General features: G+C 44.0%; 1 protein-coding gene across 1 annotated transcript; it reads right to left on the bottom strand.

Annotated features, from left to right (window-relative positions):
• Positions 1 to 2,301: 2,301 nt before the first annotated feature.
• On the bottom strand, positions 2,302 to 26,189 carry TAF15 (TATA-box binding protein associated factor 15). The gene is made up of 16 exons (XM_069971769.1): positions 26,024 to 26,189; positions 22,506 to 22,536; positions 20,891 to 20,942; positions 20,403 to 20,493; positions 17,566 to 17,650; positions 16,590 to 16,804; positions 16,232 to 16,349; positions 10,432 to 10,466; positions 8,555 to 8,587; positions 8,371 to 8,477; positions 6,992 to 7,121; positions 6,716 to 6,841; positions 6,325 to 6,418; positions 6,132 to 6,217; positions 5,902 to 6,010; positions 2,302 to 2,576 (listed from the first exon to the last, which is right to left on the bottom strand). The coding sequence occupies exons 1-16, from the start codon at positions 26,031 to 26,033 to the stop codon at positions 2,537 to 2,539; spliced, it is 1,362 nt and encodes a 453-aa protein (XP_069827870.1). The 5' UTR covers positions 26,034 to 26,189; the 3' UTR covers positions 2,302 to 2,536.
• Between the last annotated feature and the right edge of the window lie 840 nt (positions 26,190 to 27,029).

The raw sequence follows: 27,029 nt of genomic DNA, 5'->3' as shown, positions 1-27,029 counted from the left end.
GGCCATTTCACTAAAATTTTTACAGCCAAAGACTTTGTCTGGTCCCAGAGATGGAGTAAACACGTGACTGTGGCTTATGTATGTGGAGGACAAACAGCTGGGCTATCTAAACAACTTCCATTCCTAGATCTAGTTTGGGTGTGATCATAAAATCTGGGTGATGAGGGAAAACTTAGTACCACTTATGAATAATCAATTTACTGAAAAAGACGCCAGCCATCATGCCCCATTGAGGAATCTGTAATACAGGAAATGGATATCAAAGGACATCAACTATTGGTGGGTTCATTTATGAACAGAGGTAAGAAAAAGAAGAGGAAATAGGAAGAAGCCAAAGAGCGTAATTATCCCCTTCAAGACGGAGCCCTTTGATGCACAAAAGTCCGGGTCAAATTAATGCAATGTTCCTCCGCGCCTTCTAAGAATAATGGCGCTTTTATTTTTCCACCTACAGGGCTGGTTGGGGTGTCATTTTTTGCAACAGGATCTGTAGCTTTTAATATATTGGTGTAACAGAACAATTTTGATTGCTTTTTATGAATTTTTTTGTGATATATAATTTAATAAAATCAGCAATCCTGGTGCGTTTGTTTTTTCCGTTTACACCTTTCACCGTGCGAGAACAATAATGTTATATTTTAATAGATCGGACAATTCCGCACGCTACCATATGTAATATGTTTATTTATTTATTTTTATAATGGGCAGGGGGACTTTTAAACTTTTATTGGGGGCGGGGGGGTTATAAGGTTTTTTTTAAATACATTTATAACACTTTTTTTTAAAGATTTTTATTTACTGTAAAAAATGCAATCATTGGATTGCATATACTGATCTATGCTATGTCATAGCATAGCATAGATCAGTGTTATCGGCGATCTATGTATAGAGCCTGCATGAGAGCAGACTCTACACATAGATCGCCGAACCGACAGGACGGAGGTAAGGAGCTTACCCCCCCCCCGCCTGTCAGTACATGCGATCGGGACCACTCAGTGACAGATGCTTGATCTGTCACTGAGCACCTTAAACGCAGTGATCGCGGCTTTTAAGGGGTTAATGAGAGTCGGCTGCGTGATTGCAGCTGACTCATTACCTCCGGCCGCCCGTGATGTGAGTGGCAGCGCTATCCCTGCAGCGCTCCCGCTCACATTAAGAACCCTGTCAGTCAGGAACGTGTATATATATATATATATATATATATATATATATATATATATATATATATATATATACACACACACACACGTTACCGACGTGAAGGCGTTATAAATAAAATGAGAAATGAGGACTAAACGAAATAAGTCACAGCTTATGATGGGCATGCTTTGAAGGTTAAATGCATGAAATTTTGGGGTATGCTGATGCTAAAAATTTGGTCAGCTTTTTCAAAGCCCCGCAGAGTTTGTGTATAGGAAAGGGTAATCCTCTGCGATTTTTTTTGTGAGAGCAGATGTTCATCTAAGAAAACTCACCCAAATTTTTGAAGGCGAGAAAATGAGATATTTCCTTGTTTAATCTGTCAAAATTGTAACTGCAAAATCAAAGAGGGACAAGTGATGCATCTTAAGAAACCCATGAAATTCAAGGGCCGGTTTTGTGTGAAAGTAAATATATGAGTACGCTTTCAGCAATGTATACATAGGCCGTACATTCAGAATGGTAAAGGTTCGATGGACATAAAAGCTCCATTCATGGGCAACAACAAAGAGGCAAAGCGGGAGATGTGCTGGATGGTTTTGAAAGTAGTTTAGGGATCTAGTCGGGAACAAATTAAGACAAGGCTTCTGCAATGTGACGTATACTGGATTAAAAGGGGTTATATAGTTAAATAAAAAAATCTGAAAAAACAAAAAAAAATTAAGAACATATGCTTTAAGTGTCGCTGTCGTTTGGAAAAACGTTTGACATGTCAGAAGTTTTTATTGGTCCGAGTCTGAGTTTTTAGACCCGTACTGATCAGAAGAACGAGCCAGGAGAGGACCTCACTTAGCACAACTGTGTCACGTGATCAGTCGGGCACCGTCTGATTGCCTATGTAAGTCTATGGAGCCAGACTTAATATCACCAGCCACGTAGCAGGCGCGCTGCAGCACGGTTCTCTCCTAGCTCGTTCTCCAGATCGGTTCGGGTCTGAGTGTTCACACCTGTACCAATCAAGACACTTGACATGCCTCTGACATCAAGGGTTTTTCCAAACAGCGACACCAACACGATTCAAGCAATAGGTCATTTTCTGACGACATGTAATTTAAGTTTCCAGTCACTGAGAGATCAAAATGAGCCGATTAAAAACACACATTAAAAAGAAGTCATTTATTGTAATACAAAAACACTTATGTTTGGCAATATTTCATATGCTCATTTGTCAAATTGAAGAAATAGGGCCTAAGTTTTGTAATTTAATGAATTTTCAGGAAACAAAATACCTCACATTTCTGGGAAAGGACAAAACAAATCAAAAAAAGAAAACTTGTAACTTAATTCTAAGCACTCTGATGCATCGTAATGGAGAAGACGAGAAAGGAACTTCAAGCTAGTAAGGCCTGTTGCGCTGGTCATTTCTAAAGTCATTCCTAAAATGAAAAAAAAAACAAAAACAAAAACAAAAAAAACAAAGTGTATAAATAATGTAAAGCTCAGGTATGTGTTTCATATAAAACATTTAGTTATTTATTTTTAAAGTGTCACTGTGATTTTTTTTATTTTTTTGTGGAAATGAATAGTCCAGGCGATTGAGAAACTTTGTAATTGGGTTTATTAGGCAAATATGCCATTATCTGCATTCAAAAATACTTTCCCATCAAAATGATGGCCTTCTCGCGTCTACTCTACCCCATGCAAACACTCCTAGTACTGCTGAAACATGACGATGTCCGCAGGCTTACCACAGCATTTACACGTTTTCTTTGGGCGGGAAAACGCCCACGTATAGCTTTAAAAAAAATTACAATTATTCCGCGATCAGGGAGGGGTAAACTTCCCTGATATAAGGCGCTACAACCTTGTGTGTCTTTTACGGCACGGGGTCGACTGGTTGAGAGGGGGGGGGACCCTACTCTAACATATGCCTTGAAAGAGCAATGGCGTATCCCTGGCCTCTCCCAGCGGTCTTATATACTAGGCTCCCTGCTCTCCCCTCTCACATCAAAAGAAGTGTTTTACTAAGGGATACTCTGATAGCATGGAAATCTTGCCTTAAAGACTTAGACATGCCCTTTTGTATTGGTAATTATATGCCCCTGTGGTCCCATCCTGAATTACACCCGGAGATCAAGAGTAAACTATACCACAAGTGGAAAGAAAAGGGCATCCTCCTGGTCAAACATGTACTACATGATACCGCACATAGATTTTTGACCTTTGAGGAAATCCGAACTAGATATGCGTTGGGACCAGGCCACTTTATGGTCTATTCCCAGCTCATGGCCTTTCTCAAGCCCAGATTGAGAGTTCTTAAGCCCCTGTTTCAATCTTCCTTTTTAGACGATGTAATACAAGTGGAGAGCCCTATACACTCCTATCATACTTATCATGGGCACTGAGGAGGCAGTACTCGATGCGCTCCGCACCACGGGTGTTCTCACACTGGGAGTCTTATTTTGAACATTCAGACCTCTCCAAACCGATTTTAGATGCATGGACCGCAATCCGTAAGGCGATAGTCTGTGAAATGTGGCGGGAAACACATTTCAAAATCATACACAACACCACTTATGGTTTTACTCTCCCTAGAACTCCCGCTAACCCGGAGCGTATCGAGGAGTGCCCAAACTGTAAGGAGATGAGAACGGACCTGGTGCATGGTTTAATCACTTGTCCTTTGACGAGGCTTTTTTGGGTTCAGTTGAAGGAGCTTCTTCGACATAAATTGAAGGTTAACCTTTCTCTAGAACCGCTAGCGCTTCTATTTCATATACCACAATCTGAAGATCACCTCACGTCCCTGACACACATTTTCCTGTTAGTAGCCAAGAGGTGCTTATTAGCAAACTGGCTAGTCTCTCGTATGCCCACCCAGAGTGATGTAATATTTCAGGTCACTCGGTACATGCAATACGACCAGCTAGAGGTCTTACGGTGCCTTAAGATGGTTGACGGAGGGACCGGCCGGTCGAAGGGGAGTCTGTGAGCATGGGAGGAGGGAGGACATGAGGGGGAGGAGGGGGTTTAACGACCTTATTTTTAGGTTGATGTTCTGATATTGTCATCATTAGCCTTTGTTGTTCTCATCTTATGCAAATTGTATGTTTCTGGTTCTTTAATGACATACCCACTATTCTTCTTGATGGGAGTTTATTTCCCTTCACAAATGTTTAGACTTGTATAAAATGCAAAAATAAAATAAATATTTAAAAAAAAAAAAAAAAATTTTTAAATACTTTCCCCAGGTCCCCCTCCCTCCCTCCCTCCTCTCATCCACTGTTCATTATCAGGAAATCTCAACTCTTTTACATCAGTTGAGCCCTGTGTAAACTATGGAGAGGGGAGGGGGAGGAAGGAGATTAGTCGCCAGCAGAGAACAAAGGATTACATAGCGGGACCTGTGTGAAAGCCAGTATTCAGAGGTCAGTGCTGACTTCAGAGGAGATAGCCCAGTGATGTAGCTGTAAATTAACTTTGTTGTCCAGTTTTGGTGCCTCATCTCCCTCCACCCCTCCCCTCTCCATAAGAGAACCATGAAAACAGGGGGGAGAGCTTCAAACTGCTACTTCGTGATAAAAAAAAATTTTTTGGCTAATAAACTCAAAGTTTCTTAAAATCGCCTGTACTATTGATTTCTGCAAAAAAAAAAAAAAAAAAATTAAACAGTATCACTTAAACAACTAGAGATGACCTCAACTGTAGCATGCTTGAATTGCACCAATCTCTAGAAACACCACAACTTTTATTTCACCTTTACATTTTTCTTTCACTTTTAATTCCCCTAGAGGACTAGCAATTGCTTGAACAATACAGTGCAATACACCCGACCATTTTATGAGTACTAAGAGGAGATGGCTTAGAGCCCTTCATTAGCCTCCTGGTTGCCATCTTATTGGCTTGTGAGCCTACCATCGTGTCACATGTCTGCTATGAGGAAGACAGCAAGTGTTGTCACCCAGCATTTGAGATAACTTTGATCCTGGCCGCTCACAGGTGTCTGTTGTAATGTGATGTGGAGCGCCTTAGGGGGCGTTCACATGTCCGTAAAAAATACTGTCCACGCACAGAGTGTATTCTGCAGACTGGACCTGAATCTCTCAGCATCATCATCCCTTACAATCCCGGGAGCTCCAAGGTTCAGTCCGCAGAATACTCCTTGTGCACACACAGTACTTTGCAGATGTGCGAATGCCCCCCTTACTGTCTATTTGTCACATATTTGAACATAGACAGAGAACACAGTACCGGCACTACTCCCCCAGGCACAAAGTAGGTAGTGGAGTGAGGTTGCAATTAACAAAAAACAATCACATCACAGGGTGCTCCTTTTCATATAAATGAAGTCCATAAATACATCCAGTATTAAGAAAGCTGAAAGGGCACTCACCGTTTTGATGTGTAAACTTTATTTCATAAAGGTAAAAATAGCAGTTCCATTCGTAGTGGGCCCGGATGCCAAACACTAAATCACACAAGCCATCACAGCTGTTTCACGTCATCAGATCGGACGAAGCGCGCATGCACGTGAAACAGCTGTGATGGCTTGTGTGATTTAGTGTTTGGCATCCGGGCCCGCTACGAATGGACCTGCTGTTTTTACCTTTATGCAATAAAATTTACACATCAAAACAGTGAGTGGCTTTCAGCTTTCTTCTCAATACTGGATGTCACATATGGCAAATAAGACTCCATAAAAAGGAAAACTGAACTTCACTTGGGCAAATGGGAAAATTTATAGGCCAGTTCAGTATTTACCTGCCACCCATTTTTCCTCCATAGCCGCCTCTGTCACCACCTCTTCCACGTCCTCTGTAGCCTCCACCATACCCACCTCTGTCTCCACCATACCCGCCTCTTCCACGATCTGTAGAGAAACAATTTTTACCAACTATGGGTAACCATACCAAGCAATTTCGGTTCAAGAGCGTAAATCATTCAATATATTACAGGCTGATAAGAGCATAGTCACATGTGTAAGAACTTACCTCCACCTTGTCTAGAATCTTCTGGTCTGGGTTCACTGCACTGGTTACAAGAATCCCTCCTGGCAAAGTTCACGTTCCCACAAGAACTGTAATTCACCAAGATACATTGTTTAGCCACGCAAACTGAGAAGCAAAGTTTTATATAGGTTTTAATTAATTAAAAAAAAATAAAATAAAATAAAAAAAGGCTTACGGATTTGGGCACAACCAGTCTCCACCTTGCGGTCCCCCACTGCCTCCTCTGAATGAGCCGCGGCCCCCTCCAAAGCCGCCACCACCCCTATGACCTAAGGGAAACATTTACCAATAAAGACTTGTAAAATGTAAGGGAACAAAACAATGCGAACAGTTATGAACAGGTTATGAGAAGAATTGTTTTATTCTGTTACAATACACGTTCGATATTTCAAATCAAATACTGTATATTGAATCTTATATTGAAAAACCACAACCACCCACCACCACATCAACCACCCACCACCACATCAACCACCCACCACCACAACAACCACCAAAAGGAAAGTCTTAAAGTAAACTATTCAAATGTTCTTACAAAGATAACTTCAGACATTTTCTATACTTACCACCTCCGCGTCTACCTCCTCCTCCTCCTCCTCCTCCACCACCACCAGCCCCTCTTCCTCCACTCATAAATTCAGGCCGTCGGGTAGCAAAAGAAACTTTTATAACACTCCCCATAAATTCTTTCCCTGTGTGAAAAGGACAGTAAAGCACCTTAGCTGCCATGGAGTAAGCTGCACAATGCAGATGCATCCATCTATATAATACACCTGCTGACAAATTATAGGCAAAACAAAAAAGCGCCAAGACAAAATAGATTAAAAAATAAAAAGACTTACCATCAAACCAATCGATAGCTGCTTTAGCTGAGGGAGGGTCATCAAAGGAAACTGTTGCTTCCCCCTTAGACTTGCCAGTTTCCTTGTCAGTGTAAAGATTGATCATTGGCTTTCCAGTCTTCTTATTAGTCTAAAAAAAAAAAAAAAAAACAATGTTCAACCACAGTAAGAGATAACATGCACTCATGCCGTGTCGGCCCAATCTCCAAAAGTGAAGGTATGCTTTATCTTTTAGGGCTCATTCACACTAAGGGCCCTAATCCACGGGTCGATTAGTTCGAAAAATCGAAAAATGACCAACAAGACATGGTTAGTCGTTTGACAGAATTTGGACCTATTTTTATTGTTGATCGTTTGCAAATCGTTCGGTGTAATAAGACGTCGTTCGCAATAGCAACGACAGGATGACCGCAAGAGCGATATAAGTAACCACCATTGTTCCAAGTAATTGGGTGGATGTTTTCAGGGAGTTTGCCGTAGCGGTCGTTTGAGATAGTTTACTGTCGAAAAATCAGGACCCTAAGACTCCGGCCTCTGATGTGAGAAAGGGCCCTTTTTCTTCTGCCCAAACGTAATCAGCTACCTGGCATTCAGGTCATTAAAGTAAATGGAAGCTGTGGCTCTCCAAGAGGGTCGCTGACGTATATGTGCAACAAAGGACCAAACTGTAATGGGAACCCTCTCCTTACTGTACTGGGACAAACACTTTAATTAAAGGTGTACTCTAAAAAACTTTTATTCATTCTGATCAACTGGTGTCAAAGCTATACAGATTTGTAGTTTACCTCTATGTAAAGGGGTAGTGCGGCGGTAAAGAATTATTCACAGAGTTATATAACTTTCTAATGTATGTTCTGTCTGTGAATGGCCCCCATCCCCGTGTCCCACCACCCCCACCCGTGTACCCGGAAGTGTGGTGCGCTATACATACCTGTCAGGAGGGTCACAAGTCTTTCAGTACTTATCAGCTGCTGTATGTCCTGCAGGAAGTGGTGTATTCTCTCCAGTCTGACACCGTGCCCTCTGCTGCCACTTCTGTCCAAGACGAGCACTGTACACACCAGTACCAAATCCCCATAGAAAACCTCTCCTGCTCTGGACAGTTCCTGACATGGACAGAGGTGGCAGCAGAGAGCACTGTCAGACTGGAGAGAATACACCACTTCCTGCAGGACATACAGCAGCTAATAAGTACTGGAAGACTGGAGTTTTTTTTAAACTGAAGTAAATCCGTATAACTTTGACACCCCTTTATTTGAAAGAAAAAAAAATTGCCGGAGAACCCCTTTAAAATTATTTCACAACATTCAATAATACAGTGACAAGCTTTGTTGACTGCCAAGCTATTTAAAAGGTTCTCAATATGTAAACCCTCTTACCTTTATAATACCGATCTGCTTGAAATAGTCGGCCACTTGATCTGGATTCACATCTTCACCGAGACCTTGCACGAATATTGTGTTATTGTCGGAATTGTCCTGACTATCTGTAAAATGAGAATAAACGTAAATACCAGTCACTCCTGACACTCGGCCTAATGTCTTGAGTGCAAAGTCTCCTTACCTGACTCCGGTTTATTACCATAATCTCTAGATCCTAAAAAGTACAAAACAAAGTATTGAGAAAACTTCAAAACAAATATAGGCGACACATGTTAGAGACTCCTCTCCAGTGTAACTAAAATATCTAAAGACAACTGCAATATACTCATTTTATTTTATGACATTTTATGTTTAAATCAATGTTATATACACAGCCAAACTGTGGTCCATGTTCCCTCCGTGCTGATATTGGGTCTTTTTTTTTTTTTTTTTTTTAAGAGACCCAACACAAAGTCCCAGCCCCCTGTGCGCTCACGCAGGGAAAGACACCTGATCATCATGCAGGTTCTATATCAACTGAGCGCAATTAACTTTTGCTTATATTACCAGCTCTGCACCCTCCCAGGAGACAATGCTCTTTGTTATGTACCCAGTCAGTATAATGTCACTGTGTGGTTACAGAGGTTTTGGTGCTGTGTGAAAGGAGAGCTGACTTTTAAAAAAAATCAGATCTTTTTTGAAAAAAAAAGTAGTTTTTTTTTACAAACACAACAAGTGTTTCATTTTCACCTTCCCACCCCGCTCCCCCTTTCCAATGCCCCAAACAGTGGGACAAAAAAGTACAAAAATATAAAAGAACAACATTTGGTCAGAATACCTCAGGTAGCCAAAGGAAACATGAATCCTGCACAAAATACTACCAGAAAAACACTCTTATCAGCATATCGGGAGTTTCTGTCCCCCAACCATGTTGAGAGCTGACCTTACTATGTGAGCACCCCCAGGAATCTCTGCAACTGAATGTGGATCTGCTGCAGCTGTATTCATGTGCAACGAAGAGAGACACCTAGTGGCCACATGTATAACATCGATTTAAACATAGAAAATGTAAAAAAAAAAGGATATTGCTAAACTGCTTGCGAACTGAAAAATTACATCTTAACTGAATTACAGTTAAATGCAAGTTTATTTGCATAAACACTATTCCGCCTACCACCACTATTTTATGCTCTGCGTGTAGCTTAAAATGGATGGATTTAAAAAAAAAAAAAAAAAAAAAAAAAAAAAGGGGGGTAACTAACTTAAAAGAATAAAAAGAATAAAGTGTAACTAAAATTATCCACGTCATAATGAACAAAAGGCTGTCGTCACAGAAAAGGACAGTAACTCTGTCTGATGGCTGCATATACAAACTACTCCTGGCTAGTAGCAAATAAACACATAATGGTTCCCTCAGCGAGTTAAAGCAAATTGTAATTATTTTTTTTTTTTAATACAATGCAAACTAGATTACTGTACACCGAATCAATCTCATAGTGAATGAGGGATAGCAATAGTATATGTCTGAGCGAAGATGCTGTGATCTGGTTATAGGTGGTTATACTTTATCGTTCCCTTATTGGGTTATTGTCTGAAAATGTCAAATTTGACCTCACATTTCCAAACCAGATCGGACACGCGACTACTCAAATGAAAGCACAAATCATGGATTTCCACACTGCAAGTGACATGTTTCCAATTTACATGGCGTAAAGTTCCAATAAGGAAGCATGTGTTTTAGCAACCACCATGGAATCCTTGTATAGAATATTGTAGGATTTTTTTCTCTCCTTTTTAAGATCAGGGCCAGCTTACGTTATATAATACAATGAGTGACTGATCCGGCAGAGAGCTTCCAGCGGGTTAGGTAGAAAGGTAGTGAGAGAAACCTGCAATGTCTGAGTGCTGGAGGTTCTTCTTCATGGCCCTTACCCTGGCGGTAGTCCACACATTTGCCTTTTGAATGTTTCTTTGCATATACATATAAGAGAGCATTTATTACTGGCCTGAAACAAGTCGAGGAGTCCTGTTCAATGCAACAGGAATTCCACCGAAAGGATCTATTTTCTGGGCACTTACCACCAAAATTTTTGAAGTCACCTCGGTCGCCACCGCTGCGGAGGAAAAAGTGGAGACATGATTTTTTTGCCCCCCTTTACCACAAAGGGCTGCTGAACTCAGAAACCCAAAGCAGCTGTCAAGTCCAGTGTAGCCGTCACCCCATGTACATTCTTATTATTAAAGGGGTACTCCGGCCTGGGGGCTTTTGTTTTTTAGATGGCCGGGGAGGAGGTGGCCGAGGGTAACGACATCCACTCACTTTCCTGATTCCAGCGGCGGGTCCCGTATCACAGCGCTCCGGTCCCCGCTGCCCGGCTGCTTCCTGGTGTCTGACACAGGCTCGAGATGTGACGTTTCAAGTCCGCTCAGCCTGTCAGTAACAGAGGCGGGATCCCACCTCCGTCACTGACTGGCTGAGCGGACTTGAAACGTCACGTCTCGAGCCCGCGTCAGACACCAGGAAGCGGCCGGGCAGCGGGGATCGGAGCGCTGCGATACGGGACCCGCCGCTGGAACTGGGGAGGTGAGTGGACGCAGTTGCCCTCAGCCACCTCCTCCCCGCCCATCTAAAAAAAAAAAAAAAAAAAGCCCCCAGGCTGGAGTACCCCTTTAATCTCCAGGATTAATAAATTAATCCAAACAACAAAAGATGCTAAAACGATTTAAAGGAGAAGTCCGGCGAAATTCAAAAAAGGGAGGAAGAAAAGGGGGTGCAGGAAAATACAACACACAATAAACTTACCGGTCCCGTTGACAGCCACGGATGTCCTGCAGCTCTTCCAGCTACAATGTCACGTACCCGGAGTGATTTCACGCTCAGCCAATAAGCGACTGCCGGGCAGTGACGTTGCAGATGGAAGAGCTGTATTGAGATTCCAGCCGAAAATTACATCAGCGGGACCCAGAAGCGGCACTATAGAGGCACAAGGACGGGTAAGTTTATTTTGTTTACTATTTTCCCACACCCCCCTCAGTGGGACTTCTCCCTTAAAGGGATTATCCAGCGCTACAAAAACATGGATACATACTTCCAGAGACAGCCCCACTCTTGTCTCCAGCTTGGGTGCAGGTTTTGCTACTCAGTTCTATTGAAGTGAATGGAGCTTAATTGCAACTGGAGACGAGAGTCGTGTTGTCTCTCAAACAAAGTGGCCATGTTTTTGTAGTACTGGATAACCCCTTTAACGTTGCAGGGCACCTTGACCTCACCCTTATAAATGAGTAAACTATATGCCAGTCTCAGCACGGAGCTTAATTCACATATCCTGGAGAGTATATACAAGACACATACACAAAAGCCTTACCACTTTATACCCAGCGGTCAGTCCTAAATAAAGCATAAATCACCTGTAATGAAAATCTATGCAACCTTTAAATACACCACCGGGCTGACTCCTTTGCCATTTATAGGATCTCTACTTACTGTGCATAAACGGAACCATATTTATTCAGATAAAGCTACAAAGATGGATACTCATAGCTGAGCATTGTTACAATAGAGCTAACAAACCCTCTGAGGGGATCAACTTACACACCTACCTACTTAACTACATTGCAACATAACAGCTCTAAGGAAATCCAGGCCAGGCAGGATTTGAAAGAAAAAAAAAGCTTCCATTTACTTACAGGAAGCAGAGACACAGAAAATGGTAAGGAACTGAATGAATAGAAGGGGACAGATACAGTTTAGGCAATTAGACCCTGTAGCCATAATATGGGCCCTTCAAATTATACTTGTATTGAATCGGCCTAACTCATAGGATCATAGCTCTGATTTTAGCACCGTGCTAAAGCCAGCTTGATGGTATACTTACCTGGGCTGATTGCTCTACAAGGGCGCAGCATTATTTCCAAGTTACACTGGCGTTCAGGCGGCTACAGAAGCTTTCCTGTGAATGTCCTGAATCTACAACACTTGGGGGGCCAGAAGTCGCCACCAATGAGAAATGCATATAAGACAGCGAGATCGGCCTCTGTAGATTCAGGACAGTCAGAGTAGCGGTCATGCGGACACTTGAACCTGAACAGTTTCCGAAAATTTTCAACCCAGGTGAGTATACATGCAAGTGACAACTCCTTTAGAATTACCTAACATACAGGTGGTGAGGAGAGTAAATAAAGGGACAGATTTTTCTGCTACATCAGTGATCAGATTTTAACATTGATTTTACAAAAACATTAAAATGCCGATATCACCATCTGTAGGGAGTTCAAACTACTGAACCAGGGGCAGGGATCTGGTCTACTTGGCTTTGCACGATAGAAAAGTGACCTTAACGCAAGTCAAACTTTAGATTTTTTATTTTTAAAATGGGTTATTCAGGATTCCAAAATTTCTTTAGAAAACCACACCTGTCCACGGATTATAAGTGGTGCTGCAGCTTAATCTTATTAAATTTTAAGAGGTTCACATCACAAACTGGTCAACAAACTGTGAAAGAGAGGCAGGGGTATACCTGCACAGACAGGTACATGCCTTAATGGCCTGAAAGTAGTCAACTAGTAATAGGGGAATTTTCCAAAAGTATACGTGTTTTTACTCAAAAGCACGTACAGAGTTTTTGAGCCCAAGTCAATGGATGTATACATTTGGGAAATGACCTGACTATGTTCAGACCATTAAAAGTCACAGGGCTCTAGGCCTGTTTATGGACACATACTTTGGCATCCCATTTTCACAATTTGCAAATGTGTATGAGCCACGGACAGCACAACTGTGATGTGATCAAAGCCTTAGAAGAGATTATAAATTTATACTGACTAATGAATCGTCTTCAACAAAAATCCCTCTGCCCATCTCATCATACTCTATGGTGGCACATCGAAATGATTTGGACAGGATCTGCAACAATGTAGCCTATTTGTGTGGTGTAGAAAGGGATTTGACTACATGTCAGCAGCGATCAGTTGTATGACCAGTTTTACACACTGTATAAAAAAATATCAAGGCTCTTCGTGGGGGGGGGGGGGGGAATTTGTTACTTTCTACATCAAAAAACCGACGTACACCTGTACACGGCACGCCTTTCCGGGATATTTCTGGAAATCTCTAAGGGGGGTCTCAGAAATGAGACCTCGACCAGATCAAATTCTTGGCTCGTCTACATGACAAGTCAAGAGTAATAAAGAATAACAGTCAGTTAAACTTCAAGCGTGAAATATTGTGTTTTAATAAATTTTTCCATATTAACTAAATGTGGCTTAGGTCTGAACATAGACAATTCTTTCACTTTTTGCTTTGCACTCATTTTTCAAGTTCCTAAAACCAATACGTGCATCTTGCATCTCCCAATCTTTTCAATAGAGAGGCTGTGGACTACTTCACACAAATTGGAAAAAATTTAGATTCATAAGAATTTCTTATATCCTCTAAGGCAGGCGTAGGGGAGCCTTGGTTCTCCGGCTATAGCTTTGGCTGTCCAGGCATGATGGGAGTTGTAGTTCTGCAACAGCTGGAGAGAAAAGGTTCCCTACCCCTGCTCTATAGCATTCTCACTCATTAGTAAAAACCTTTACATACAATGCCCTTGCCAATGATTCATGGAAGAACAAGCACATGACCAGGAATAAAAAAACAATCGCTACCGGTACTGAATAAAATGTCAGAGGTAATTTATTGACTTTACACCAAGTAAAATCAAAGTATCTGACAATGACTGTACTGTGCGTATGCATAAACACACACAGTAATCCTTTAGACATTCTAATTTTGCAGAAAAAGAATTGTGTGAACCAGCTCTCCCCTCTATACTCGTTCTGCAACGATAAATTTAGATGGGGATAGTCTAGACGTGGTACTAAGAAGGTTGTCCTGAAAAATAAATTCGCCCACAAGACCTGCCGGAGGCTGCAGCAGTCACTGACTGAATGAGCACTCTGTGCGTTCAAGAGGTCACAGAAGCCAGAAAAAGCAGAGACCAATAGAGGACAAGAAAGTCACTGACAGCTGCAGAGCACCACTGGATATTTATTATTTTTAGATCACAAAAAAATTATTTGCCTGGGCAACCCCTCAGTATTGAGAATTAAAAAAATCTTGTTTAAAGGGAACCTGTCACCCGCCGTTAGAGCCCCCTATACTCACCTAATCCCGCAGATCTCAGCCGCTGCAGCCCGGCGCGCGCGCTGAGAGATGAGTCCAACGCTCATAGAGAATGACGGAGCGCTGGACTCTCCTGTCATTCTCTATGAGTGTTGAACTCATCTCAGGAGCGCTCGCGCCAGGCTTCGGTCGCAGATATCTCCGTGACCCGACCGGATCCAGAAGCGGGACCAGGCAGGATCATGTGAGTATAGGGGGCTCAGGATCCAGTCACCCCGTCCCTGGGGTTGACAGGTCCTCTTTAAGTGTGACTGTCTATCTTTACACGATAGAGATGAGCGCAACTCGATCATGCTTGAGTCCAATGTTTCAGCATAAGAATACCGGTGGCTGAAGTTGTTGGATGCAGCCCCAGGGAGTCTGGGAAAACATGGATACAGCCATAGGAAAATGCAATAACCTATCTTACTAGAAGTTCCTGAAAGTGAACTGAAGAGCAAGGAAAGGTCAGGGATTTTCTGCTCCTGGGGCGACCCCCTCTAACATACCGGCAGCCATCACTTGGAGAAACTTGCTGCATATGCATTTATAATATCAGGAAATCCATTCTGTGTATTTTCTAACATTTAGGCTCACATTTATCTGCCTAAAACCCAAATTGTCTGTTTTTTCCCCCCACAGTAGCCAATTACAGCTCAGCTTTCATTTTACCAGACATCATTAGGATATTAAACATGGGCTGTGATTGGTTGCTGTAGTGAAACAAACATGTGAGCTTGATAAATCTGGGCCTTAGTGTATGTGGGTTCAGCAGGGGTTAACCTCTGATGTCCAGCAATCTCTTAAGCCATTTGGTTTTGGATGTCTCTTTAGGTCTGTTGTCACGATTTCTCCTCTTTTCTGTGGAACTGTGTGTGTGTATTACAATTCCACTGAATAGGAAAGTAGTGCAATGGATTCTTCATTTTAGCCAACAGTGAGCGATACAAGGAATGTACCATAGGGGGGGGGGGGGGGGGGGAATGCCAAAAACGGACTGATAAGAAATAGCCATGTGTCACCTATGATGGTTTTTCTGGCGGTGGTGTGAAACCACGGTAATGATTCCCATGATTCAGATTAGCAGACTAGCAGACAAAATATGTCTGCATGAAACTGGCCTTAGGCTACCATGCTCACCATCGACTATTGGTGCTGAGGTAAACACTGTCTAAGCACTGCATGGAATCCCCTGAAATCAATGGGAAAATAGTGCAGATTATGCTCTTTCACAGAGAACTCTGATGAGCTCGAACTTAATTGCCATTGGTATGCAAACTTGGTCACAAAAATTAACTATTTGCTAAATAAATATTTTAAATATTTTCATTTTAAGGGATTTTCGCGATGGCTATACTCAAAATTAGTCAACCAAATTTGAGTTTGGTGGGATATGACCACCTGCCACTCCCCTGCAGATCAGCTGCTCTGGCATAGACAGCTCTGTTCTGTGTGTAGTGGCTGTGCCCAGTAACTGCAGCTCAGCTCACGTTCACTTGAATTCAGCAGGGACACTACAATGAATAAAGCCTTTTGCTTCTAGCTCTGCTCACAGTACGCTCACACGAACAGCTAGTCAGTGGGGGCGATCTGATATTGGAGACTTCTGTTGTTGCAGTGTACTGATGGCCTATCCTCAGGATAAGCCCTTTAAGCACAATAAAATGAATGCATGACTGCAATTATTACATTTTTATAACTCCATAAATTACAAAAAAGAATTTGATTTGTACTAACCTCATCCCAGCATTTCTATCAGAGTCAAAGCCACCGCGGCCCCTGCCACCACCAAAACTTTGGGACCCACCAAATCCTCGATCACCACCATATCTGCCGTAATCCCGACGGTCATCATCTATGTAAGAAAAAATATATATTAAAATGAATAAAACACATGCTGAAGCCCCTTTACTAGTCTTGTTTTTTTCCCCCGTTTCCTGCAAAGCACTCAATGGCCATAGCGGAGGAAAAACTAAAAAAAAAAAAGAAAAACAGCACTACAACAACGTTGCCGTCATTTCCTACAAAACTAATGCTAGTGACATGCTATTACTTTGAGATACTTATACCTAAATGATTAACAAGTGTACATCACCTTGAGAGGACTGGCTATATCCCTCTTTCCTAGAGGAGTAGGACGACTGCTGCTGTCCACTATATCCTGAGGACTCATAGGATCCTTGACTCTGTGGTTGTCCATAGCCAGACCTTGGCTTCTGCCCATAGTCTTGTTGCTCATAAGAATCTTGAGGCTGCTGATAAGATGGTCTGCTGTTACCAGGAGGGTTTTCATGGGATGAACCTACGGCTCTGCATTAAAAAATTGACAGATTAAGACAAGTATTAGCACAAGTATCTTTACTGCAATAAAAGGTAAGGTTTTGCTTTCAAATGGGAACGTTTCTAAGCACATACAACGATGCTCCACACAAGTTTAGCTAGTCACAATATCCAGTTATATGCCCAACACTACACCAAAGAAATGAAAGAATATTTTTTATTGTACATTATAAACTGAAAATTACTATAAAATACATGCATCACTGGTAACACTACAGACAAGAAAAAAGGAACCTGATACTAGTACAGAGCAGATGATATGAAGTAGTCTGGCTCCATCTATTGTCTATACTACAAACAAATAAAGTGCTATGTGCAATCACATAGTAGTCATAGTAAAAGGCAGTACATAGGCCAAGGAATTTGTTTTACAGAAAAAAATTTCATTACTTCGGTGTAGTGTTGATTGCTGTGTAGGTCATATAATTTGATATTTTGTGATTAACATACGTACATTACTTAGGAGGGTGCAGTTATTCTTTAGGCTGAGTAGTCGCAAAACCCTTAAAAGGGTACTCCGACATCGTAAGACTTCTTCTATAATGCTGCCCTAATATACAACATAATAAGCATCCTATTCTTAACTCTCCACGCTCTCCATCCCATTGCCATCTCTAAGATATACTCGCCTAGGCAGTGACAGCCTGCTCAGCCAATCACTGGCCTCGCCTCTGTCCGATGTAATAATGTTCCGTACAAAATTATGTGTTTAAATTTATTAAAAATCTTACCCTCCTGCTTGTGATTCGGATGTCTGTCCATAACTACCATAAGATTGCTGACTCCCATAGGGCACATTAGAAGACTGGCCATAAGCTGAAAATAAAGTATAATTTTAATCAGTTTGTAAGTTTGAGGTCAAAATTTAGTTTATCATACAAAACCCAGAGTCATGCGGGACAGTCAAACATGTCAAGGGGCCAAAATGTTGTTGCAATTTAATCTACAGGGGATTATTACATGATAGAAATCTGTCTGTCAGCAACCAAGACTATGGAGAGTGTATAAGGTAAAGATGTACAATACAGTTAAATGGAAGGTGTATGCAGAGCTCACTGGAGGGAGCTGCAGTTAGCCAATATGACATTATAGATGTGTGGAAGGAATCAAAGGACTAACACTGTGGTGTAATGCTGCAAAAGGAATAAAGTTTATTTTACTGCATCAAAAAGTAAAAAAGTGTGCTCTGAACAGGACTGCTATAGAAAATGAAACCTGATTCAACTGCAACAGAATACAGTCTTACGATATACAGATCTGACTACTAAAGGCAAATTTATCTGAAAATCCAACACAGTGCAGAGACCAGAGTAGCACTGAATGGTTCAATGGGTTGCACTATCTTTTCCTGTGATCACAAAGGGCAAACATCCTGTCACGTACACATTACATATATCAGATTTTTTTTCGAACATCTGTACTATGATCATAAAACTTAAATGAACACTGTCACAAAAAAACTTTGCATATTCTGACAGAGGGACCAATACCTAGGATATTTGTAATTCACTTAATTTAAAAAAAAATTGTGTGAAATTCAAAGTTATAACGTTGGCCATTAGGTGTCACTATTATGAGCTCTACTGTCTGTTGTCAATAAATCAACTTTAAGAATGATAGCAATTTTAATGACCAGAAGTAAGAACAGGGGATTCAGCAAAAGATAGCTGGCCCCCCTAGTAATGAACAGATAAGTGTGTTTGGAGACGGGGTGTAGGTGGGAAAACAGCCTTGTGAGTACAGAAGGAAGCTCTTTTGCCTATTTAACCTCTTAAGGACGGAGCCAATTTTCGTTTTCATTTTCCTCCTTGTGTTTAAAAGGCAATAGCACTTTTTCACCTAGAAACCCACAAACGCCCCTTTTATGCGTCACTTATTGTACTTTGCAATGGCAGACTTAATTTTTGCATAAAATATGCTGCGAAACCATTAAAAAATTATATGCGCGGTGAAATTGAAAAAACGCAATTCTATTTTTCTATAGAAAAACTGACATGTTATATATGTTCCACAAGTCGGTACAGTTAAAACGATAAGCAACTTGCCTAACTTTTATATTATATGTGATGGCTTTTAAAAAAAAATAAAACCTTCTACAGAAAAAAACGGTTCCTTAAAATTGCTCCATTCCCAGGCTTATAGCGCTTTTATCCTTTGGTCTATGGGGCTGATTGAGGTGTCATTTATTGCACCACGATCTGTTCTTTCTATAGGTACCTTGATTGTGCATATGCGATTTATTGATCGCTTTTCATTTCAATTTTTCTGGTTTTGATAGAACCAAAAATGCGCAATTTTGCACTTTGACGGGTCTTTGCGCTTATGCCGTTTACCGTGCGAGATCAGGAAGATGATAAATTAATACTTTACGTGATTACGCACAAGGCAATACCAAACATGTTTGATTTTATTCATAAAATGGGAAAAGGGGGGGGGGGGGGGGCCATTCAGACCTTTATTAGGGGAGGGGGCTTTTTACTAATGAAAACCCTTTTTTCCCTCACTTTTACAGTAATTGGAATCCCCCCCTGGGGTTAGGGTTATTCCCCCCCCCGGGGTTAGGGTTATTTCCCCCCCCCCCCCCCCCGGGGTTAGGGTTATTTCCCCCCCCCCCCCGGGGTTAGGGTTATTTCCCCCCCCCCCCGGGGTTAGGGTTATTTCCCCCCCCCCCCCCCCCCCGGGGTTAGGGTTATTCCCCCCCCCCCCCCCGGGGTTAGGGTTATTTCCCCCCCCCCCCCCCCCGGGGTTAGGGTTATTCCCCCCCCCCCCCCCCCCCCCCCTGGGGTTAGGGTTATTCCCCCCCCCCCCCCCCCTGGGGTTAGGGTTATTCCCCCCCCCCCCCCCCCCCTGGGGTTAGGGTTATTCCCCCCCCCCCCCCCCCCTGGGGTTAGGGTTATTCCCCCCCCCCCCCCCCCCTGGGGTTAGGGTTATTTCCCCCCCCCCCCCCCTGGGGTTAGGGTTATTGGGACTTCAGTGTCAGTGTCGCTGTATTTTACAGCACCGATCCATGAGATTGGTGCTCTATTGCTTTGGCCTGCTGCAGACCAAGGCAATAGAATACAGAGCTGGGATGAGCAAGGGGGGGGGGGGATCCCGCCACTAGATCCCAGGGAAGGCTGCAGAGAAGACAGTTAGATGCAGCTGTCATGTTTGACAGCTGCATCTAACGGTCTTAATTAGCGAGAGCAGCGATTGCCCGCTCTTGCTAATAGCCGCGGTCCAGTGCTGCAGATAGCAATCGGGATCACGGCAGTCCAGAGCGGGATCACGGCATGCCCCCCCCCCTCTGAACTCCTCTTGCAGACGTATGCTGTACCCGTACGGCATACGTCCTTAAGTGGTTAAATCCCATGAAAGTAAAAAATAAAAATCAGTAACAATACCTATTTCCGTGCCCTCACAGTCCTGCCTTCCCAATATCCTCACGCCACCAGCCTCCTTCGGCTGAAATGCTGTGTACCCTTTTGCCATATAGAAAATGTTTGCTAACACAGGAAAACCCCTTTAAAGTGTTAATGCAATATAATAACAGTAAACATAAATTTACCACCAGTGTGTAACCACCTACCTGGCTGACTTTGCCCATAGCCAGCATTGTAAGCTCCGTAGCTCTGCCCATATGACGATGCCTCTGGTGCTTGTCCATATGCAGAATAGTCCTGAGTAAAAGACAATTATATTTAAATCAGAAAGTAAAATGATGGCATCACAAGTTTTACCATTAACAGAGCAAGGCTGTGCTAATCGGTTAAATGAACTTAATGTGTCTTAGAATGTCAAGTTTCTTGGGGGAAGGACAGCACACATGGCTTACAGTCCCCATAAACCTAACACTTTAGGCAGCCGTACCAGTTGGTCATGGCTGACTCGGCCATTGGCATAAGGTGTATGGGGCTCTCCCAACTAAACCCTGACCGACGACACAATCACTATTTTCTGGGAGTGAGAAGCTGCAGCAAGATCTCTCTGGTTGGGGCTTAACCTTCCCCTTCCCAATTTACCGTCCAGATGGTATGAACCTGGCTTACCTTTACCAGTTACATTATACCCGCCTACCTGTGGGGTTGGTGCAGCACTTTGTCCGCCTGGATTTCCATATGGAGTATAGCTGCAAAAACAGAAAATATATTCTTTAATATATTTATACAATTTTAAAAATGGTGGGCTTAGTTTTTACACTGTTCACCGTGTTTTCTATATTTTCATATTGGTTGCAGAGATTTCTTAGGCCTTATTCACACAACCGCATTTCTGTCTAAAATTGAGGACAGAAATCAGGACCCATGCATTTCAATGGCCCTGTTCACAAGTCTGTACACGGCTGTGATCAGTGCTAAAAAAAGAAGATCACCGTCTTCTATATAATGCGGAAAACTGAGGAAGCATATCCATAGTATAGTCTGCAATTGCGAGTACACAATTAAGGACTACACTACAAACGTGTGAATGAGGCCTTAGTGTAATACTGCTTAATAAGGGTACGTCCACACTACGGAATGGCAACGGATAACCTGTCATGCATTACGCAGCTCGCACCCGCTCGGGGACTGAGGCACGCGTCTCCGCCCGTGTCAGACTCCATTCTATGCACAGGCGGATTCCATCCAAAGAATGAACACCCAAGCGGTGTTCATTCCGTAGTGTACACGTACCCTAATTCTGCAAACCTAGTCCCACCATAACACGAAAAATATTGCCCTGCAGCCCCACATACTACAGTGCAGCTCAAAACCCCTTCCTAAAAGCACCAATTCTTACAGTGCAGCAGGAACTACTTCCTCAGAAATACCACACTGCAATCTAAGATTTTTCCTCCAGACGCTTGACAAAAAAAAAATCTACACAACACTGCATTTAGGGAAAAAAAAACAGACTGGAAAGAAAACAAAAGGGGAGAAAACACCCACATAAGCATTAAAAAAAAACAAAAAGCACTAGCTTTAGGCCTTATTCACACATCCCACAAAGTTGTCCATGATTGGGGAGTCGGAATCACGGGTCAACTTAGTGTCTATTTCCACATTCCACTTTTTTGCAGATCCACAGTGTCCTAGTGCAGACTGCAATGGTAGTACAGATTAGCTAATAGGAGTCTCTTGGATTAATGTTTTTTGCTGTGAAAACCAGATTAAATATGGGAAAACTATTTTTTTTACTAGTCTAACTTTATTAACTAAAATTGTCCAATTTTAGCAGATGCACTATGGATGCAATCACTGATCTTTTTTACGCTCACTGAGTAATAATAGCGGACCTGTAAAATTACTGAACGTGTGAATGAGGCCTTGAGACTTACTTTTCACAGAAGTCAAACCTTTTAGACACATATGGACCTATTCCCACGCTCCATGAAACACGGACAGCACAGACGAGGAAGGCAAGTAGTGGTGGCATCATGCCAGGAGGGAAGAAAGTAGTTGAATCTTCACAACCGCACGGCTGCTTCATTACAGTGCAGCAAATATTCAAACATTTCCACCCTCCTGGCAGAATACTAATGACGCAATGTGGGGATAGAGTCCACTACAAGTTTGCCCCATCCATGTTTTACGTAAAGTGTGATTAAACCCTATAAGTTAGGCTGATACATTTGTTACAAATACTCATTAGCAGTGTTTTAGATCAAAGGAGAAAACTGTTAAAGCGAATATGGTGCTATATAAATACATACCCTTGATTTTGTCCTCCGTAACTGCCAGGATCTAAAAACAGGAGGGAAACAATCACTAAATGTTACAAATGTTTTATAGCATCAAGAGAACACACAGTCAACCTCTTTAAGGAAAAACTTAAAAGGCTTAGCGTCACTTGCAGTAACCTTTGACATCCTCACACACGTGACAAGTTATTGATAGCACTAGGTCTCACTCGAGAGTCGGGAATTGCCTGGCTGTCAATCAAATCAGGCATTGTACGCTTAATTATAATCTATGAAGCAAACAAGACAGATGTTCCAATGTGATCAGTAACTTTCATGTCTGAGGACTGCAAAAGACACTAAGGCTTTATGGGGTGGATAATAAACAGGTCAGTGGGGTGCAGTGTGCCGACACACCATGATCAGTAACTCTGCAGATGGCCAGCAGAGTTGCGCTAACTTTGAGTATGTTGAGGTTTGTCCGAACGCAAACTCGCGTCATTTGATTACTGGTGGCTGAAGAAGTTGGATGCAGCCTTCAGGCTGCCCAGAAAACAGACACATTAATAATGAACAAAGAATTTATTTTATATTTAAAACTTTTTCACACATATATATTTGCTTATTCAGTGTACTGCAATATATATGTATGTCAGACTGCCACCTGTGCTTTGGAATCCTGCAGAGAAAAAAAACCCACACAGTATGAGGGAGATCTATCAAGCAGTCTTACAATAGGAATGTCCCTTGTTGCCCATAGCCAAAAAAACACATTCTTAGGCCGCATGTACACGTCCATGAGATTTATCCGGATTATCAGGAAAATCCTGATATCCCCACTCAGGCAAGTGCAACCCGGTGCTGCACCTGGCCATTTAACTGTGTGCACTCCAGATACAGTCAATAGCGGTGCTGTGATTGACAGGGCGAGGCCATTGACTCCCTCACACTGGCCGAAGGCAGCATTATACCCCCAGCCCCCTCTTCCCCCACAGTGCAGCACACCAGTGACATCACTCATGTATTGCAGATACTCTCACCCTTCTCTGCAGGAGTGCAGGGTTGCAGCCACGCAGCTCACAAATAGGACCTTTTTTTCTTTCCGTTTTTACGGTCAGGAAATATCGATGTTTCCTGAAGCTTCCTGATCTGTTTCAAGACGGTAAAAACTGACACAGACTTGAGTATGAGTCCGAACTGTAGAACTGCTTGATAAATCTCCCACTACTATGTCAGAAATTAACTGAATATTCTCACTAGTAGAGATGAGCGAATTTACAGTATAAAAGCAAATCACTGTTAGCTCGGCAATCACCTGTCTGCTTTTAAAGTCCATGCCGCTGCACCCCAGGTGCCTGGAAAAGCTGGATCCAGTACTGGGAAACTTCTCCCAGGACTGTATCCAGCTTTTCCAGGCACCCAGGGTGGAGCAGAACAGACTTATAAGGCTGATAAGCAGATTGCAGAGCTAACATTTTTGATTCGCTTTGTTTATACTGTAAATTCGCTCATTCGCTTAACAAATTGCAGAGCCAACATAGCTTTCCCTTTTCACGTTAAGTTCGCTCATCAGGCGGTGAGAATTTTTATTTAATTTTTACATATCATAATTGTACTAACTTGAGGAACATAGATAACATGTCGGTTTTACCATAGGACAAACGGTGTAAACACAAACCCCTCCCCCCCCCCCAAAAAAAATAAATTGTATTTTCAATTTCACTGCACAAATATTTTTTTTCCAGTTTTGCAGCATATTTTAAGGAAATATTAAGCCTGCCATTGCACAGTACAGTGGTGCAAAAAATAAGGGTTCGTGTGGGCCTGTAGGTAAAAAAAAAGGAAGCGCTACGGTCTTTTAAACGCGAGAAGGAAAAAACTAAAGCGCAAAAATGAACATTTGCATGGTCCTAAAGGGGATACCACCGCCCCAATTTTTATGTTTTTGCGTTTTATTTTTTTCCTCCTTGCCTTCTAAGAGCTATAGTGCTTTTATTTTTCCATCTACAGGGCCACGTAAAAGCTAGTTTTTTTGTACAAACAAGTGTACTTTTTAATTCACCAGAATGCATGACGGAACCCCAAATATATTTATGGGGTATAATTTTAAAAATTATAATTTTATAATTTTTGGGGGGTTTCTGTGTAATGCGCTTTACGGTAAAGCTGACACGGTATGTTTATTCTATAGTTGAGTCCAAACAGAACGAAAATACATATTTTCAGTGTTTTTAACATTTTACTCCTTTAACCGTAATATTGTTTTATTTGCAAAGAATTATTGTGACTTTTATACCACTTTTATTTTTCAACCTACAGGGCTGTTTGGGGCACCATTTTTTTCGCCATGATCTTTAGCTTTTATTGATAATATATTCATATCAGTGCAGGAGCCCTGGGGGGGGGGGGGGGGGGGGGTCAGTGCAGGAGCCCTGGGGGGGGGGGGGGGAGGGGGTCAGTGCAGGAGCCCTGGGGGGGGGGGGGGAGGGGGTCAGTGCAGGAGCCCTGGGGGGGGGGGGGGGTTGGGTCAGTGCAGGAGCCCTGGGGGGGGGGGGGGGGGGTTGGGTCAGTGCAGGAGCCCTGGGGGGGGGGGGGGTTGGGTCAGTGCAGGAGCCCTGGGGGGGGGGGGGTTGGGTCAGTGCAGGAGCCCTGGGGGGGGGGGTCAGTGCAGGAGCCCTGGGGGGGGGTGGGGGGGGGGGTCAGTGCAGGAGCCCTGGGGGGGGGGGGGGTCAGTGCAGGAGCCCTGGGGGGGGGGGTCAGTGCAGGAGCCCTGGGGGGGGGGGGGGGTCAGTGCAGGAGCCCTGGGGGGGGGGGTTGGTTCAGTGCAGGAGCCCTGGGGGGGGGGGGGGGGTTGGGTCGGTGCAGGAGCCCTGGGGGGGGGGGGGGTGGGTCAGTGCAGGAGCCCTGGGGGGGGGGGGGGGGTTGGGTCAGTGCAGGAGCCCTGGGGGGGGGGGGGTCAGTGCAGGAGCCCTGGGGGGGGGGGGGGGGGTTGGGTCAGTGCAGGAGCCCTGGGGGGGGGGGGGGAGGGTTGGGTCAGTGCAGGAGCCCAGGGGGGGGGGGGAGGGTTGGGTCAGTGCAGGAGCCCTGGGGGGGGGGGGTTGGGTCAGTGCAGGAGCCCTGGGGGGGGGGAGGGTTGGGTCAGTGCAGGAGCCCAGGGTGGTGGGGGAGGGTTGGGTCAGTGCAGGAGCCCAGGGTGGTGGGGGAGGGTTGGGTCAGTGCAGGAGCCCTAGGGGGGGGGGGGGTCAGTGCAGGAGCCCTAGGGGGGGGGGGGGTCAGTGCAGGAGCCCTAGGGGGGGGGGGAGGGTTGGGTCAGTGCAGGAGCCCTGGGCTTACCATACATTGAGGCGGAATGGATTGTAATGGATACGCAGACACTGTATGGTGCCCGTGCTATAGAAGGCCGCGGCCCACCGAGCTATAGGCAGACACCACTACCGTATAAGCAGCATATAGAGGCCCCGACTCCCCACACCGGCCGCCAGTACGTGCTGCGTCACCTCACATCCCCGAGCACCAGGCCCCATAGACATGGCCTGCCGCCGGCTCCCTACCTGAAGACATGATGGCGGCGATATGGAGGACACTCTGAGGCGGCAGAGGATTCACACTCAGCTCCGAGAATCACGTCACGCGGAAGGACGTAACAACGGCGCGAAATGGGAGTGCGTCCCCACGCGAGGGGGCTCGGCTGTATCACGCACGGCGCTCCAGGAAGAGGACGAGAGCGCCTGCGCGAGGGGGTGAATCACGTGGGCTCACGCTACGTGCGCCGTAAAGTGAAAACGCCTTTGCGTCTCTTATGGAAATGCAGTATTGTACAGAGCTGCTATGTAGCACGGTCCCATAATGGAGCTGTCCGCATCGGCGTCAGGGGGTTATTAGCTGTGTATTATCTATAATAGACCCGCAGCTACATGGCTCCGAGGTCACATGACCGGGCTGGATGCTGAGGGGGATGATTCCTACTGCAGCTCTATGGAAGGAAAGAAAAGTGGCCAGGAGGAATAGGGGATTACTATAGTGCTGAGAGACAATGAGGGGAGAACAGCACTAAGTCATGAGGAGGAGTCTGTGAGGGACAGGACTGTGGGAAGCAGTGCTCTGTGAGACAGGGAGCCATGGGAAGCAGTGCTCTGTGAGACAGGGAGCCATGGGAAGCAGTGCTCTATGAGACAGGGAGCCATGGGAAGCAGTGCTCTGTGAGACAGGGAGCCATGGGAAGCATTGCTCTATGAGACAGGGAGCCATGGGAAGCATTGCTCTATGAGACAGGGAGCCATGGGAAGCAGTGCTCTATGAGACAGGGAGCCATGGGAAGCAGTGCTCTATGAGAGGGGGGCCATGGGAAGCAGTGCTCTATGAGAGGGGGGCCATGGGAAGCAGTGCTCTATGAGACAGGGAGCCATGGGAAGCAGTGCTCTATGAGACAGGGAGCCATGGGAAGCAGTGCTCTATGAGACGGGGCCATAGGAAGCAGTGCTCTGTGAGACAGGGAGCCATGGGAAGCAGTGCTCTATGAGACAGGGAGCCATGGGAAGCAGTGCTCTGTGAGACAGG

Source organism: Dendropsophus ebraccatus, chromosome 5 (genome assembly GCF_027789765.1).
Source record: "Dendropsophus ebraccatus isolate aDenEbr1 chromosome 5, aDenEbr1.pat, whole genome shotgun sequence".
Lineage (NCBI taxonomy): Eukaryota > Metazoa > Chordata > Amphibia > Anura > Hylidae > Dendropsophus > Dendropsophus ebraccatus.
Note: the sequence above shows the minus strand (reverse complement) of the source record. Positions and strands in the feature narration are given on the sequence as shown.

Bases quoted from the DNA above. Each gene is read 5' to 3' on its own strand.
- TAF15 (XM_069971769.1), bottom strand. The intron at 8,588-10,431 runs GTAAGTGCCCAG...TGTACTTTTTAG, and splicing joins TGACTTCAAAAATTTTGGTG to GATCTAGAGATTATGGTAAT. The intron at 8,478-8,554 runs GTAAGGAGACTT...CTCATTTTACAG, and splicing joins TGGTAATAAACCGGAGTCAG to ATAGTCAGGACAATTCCGAC.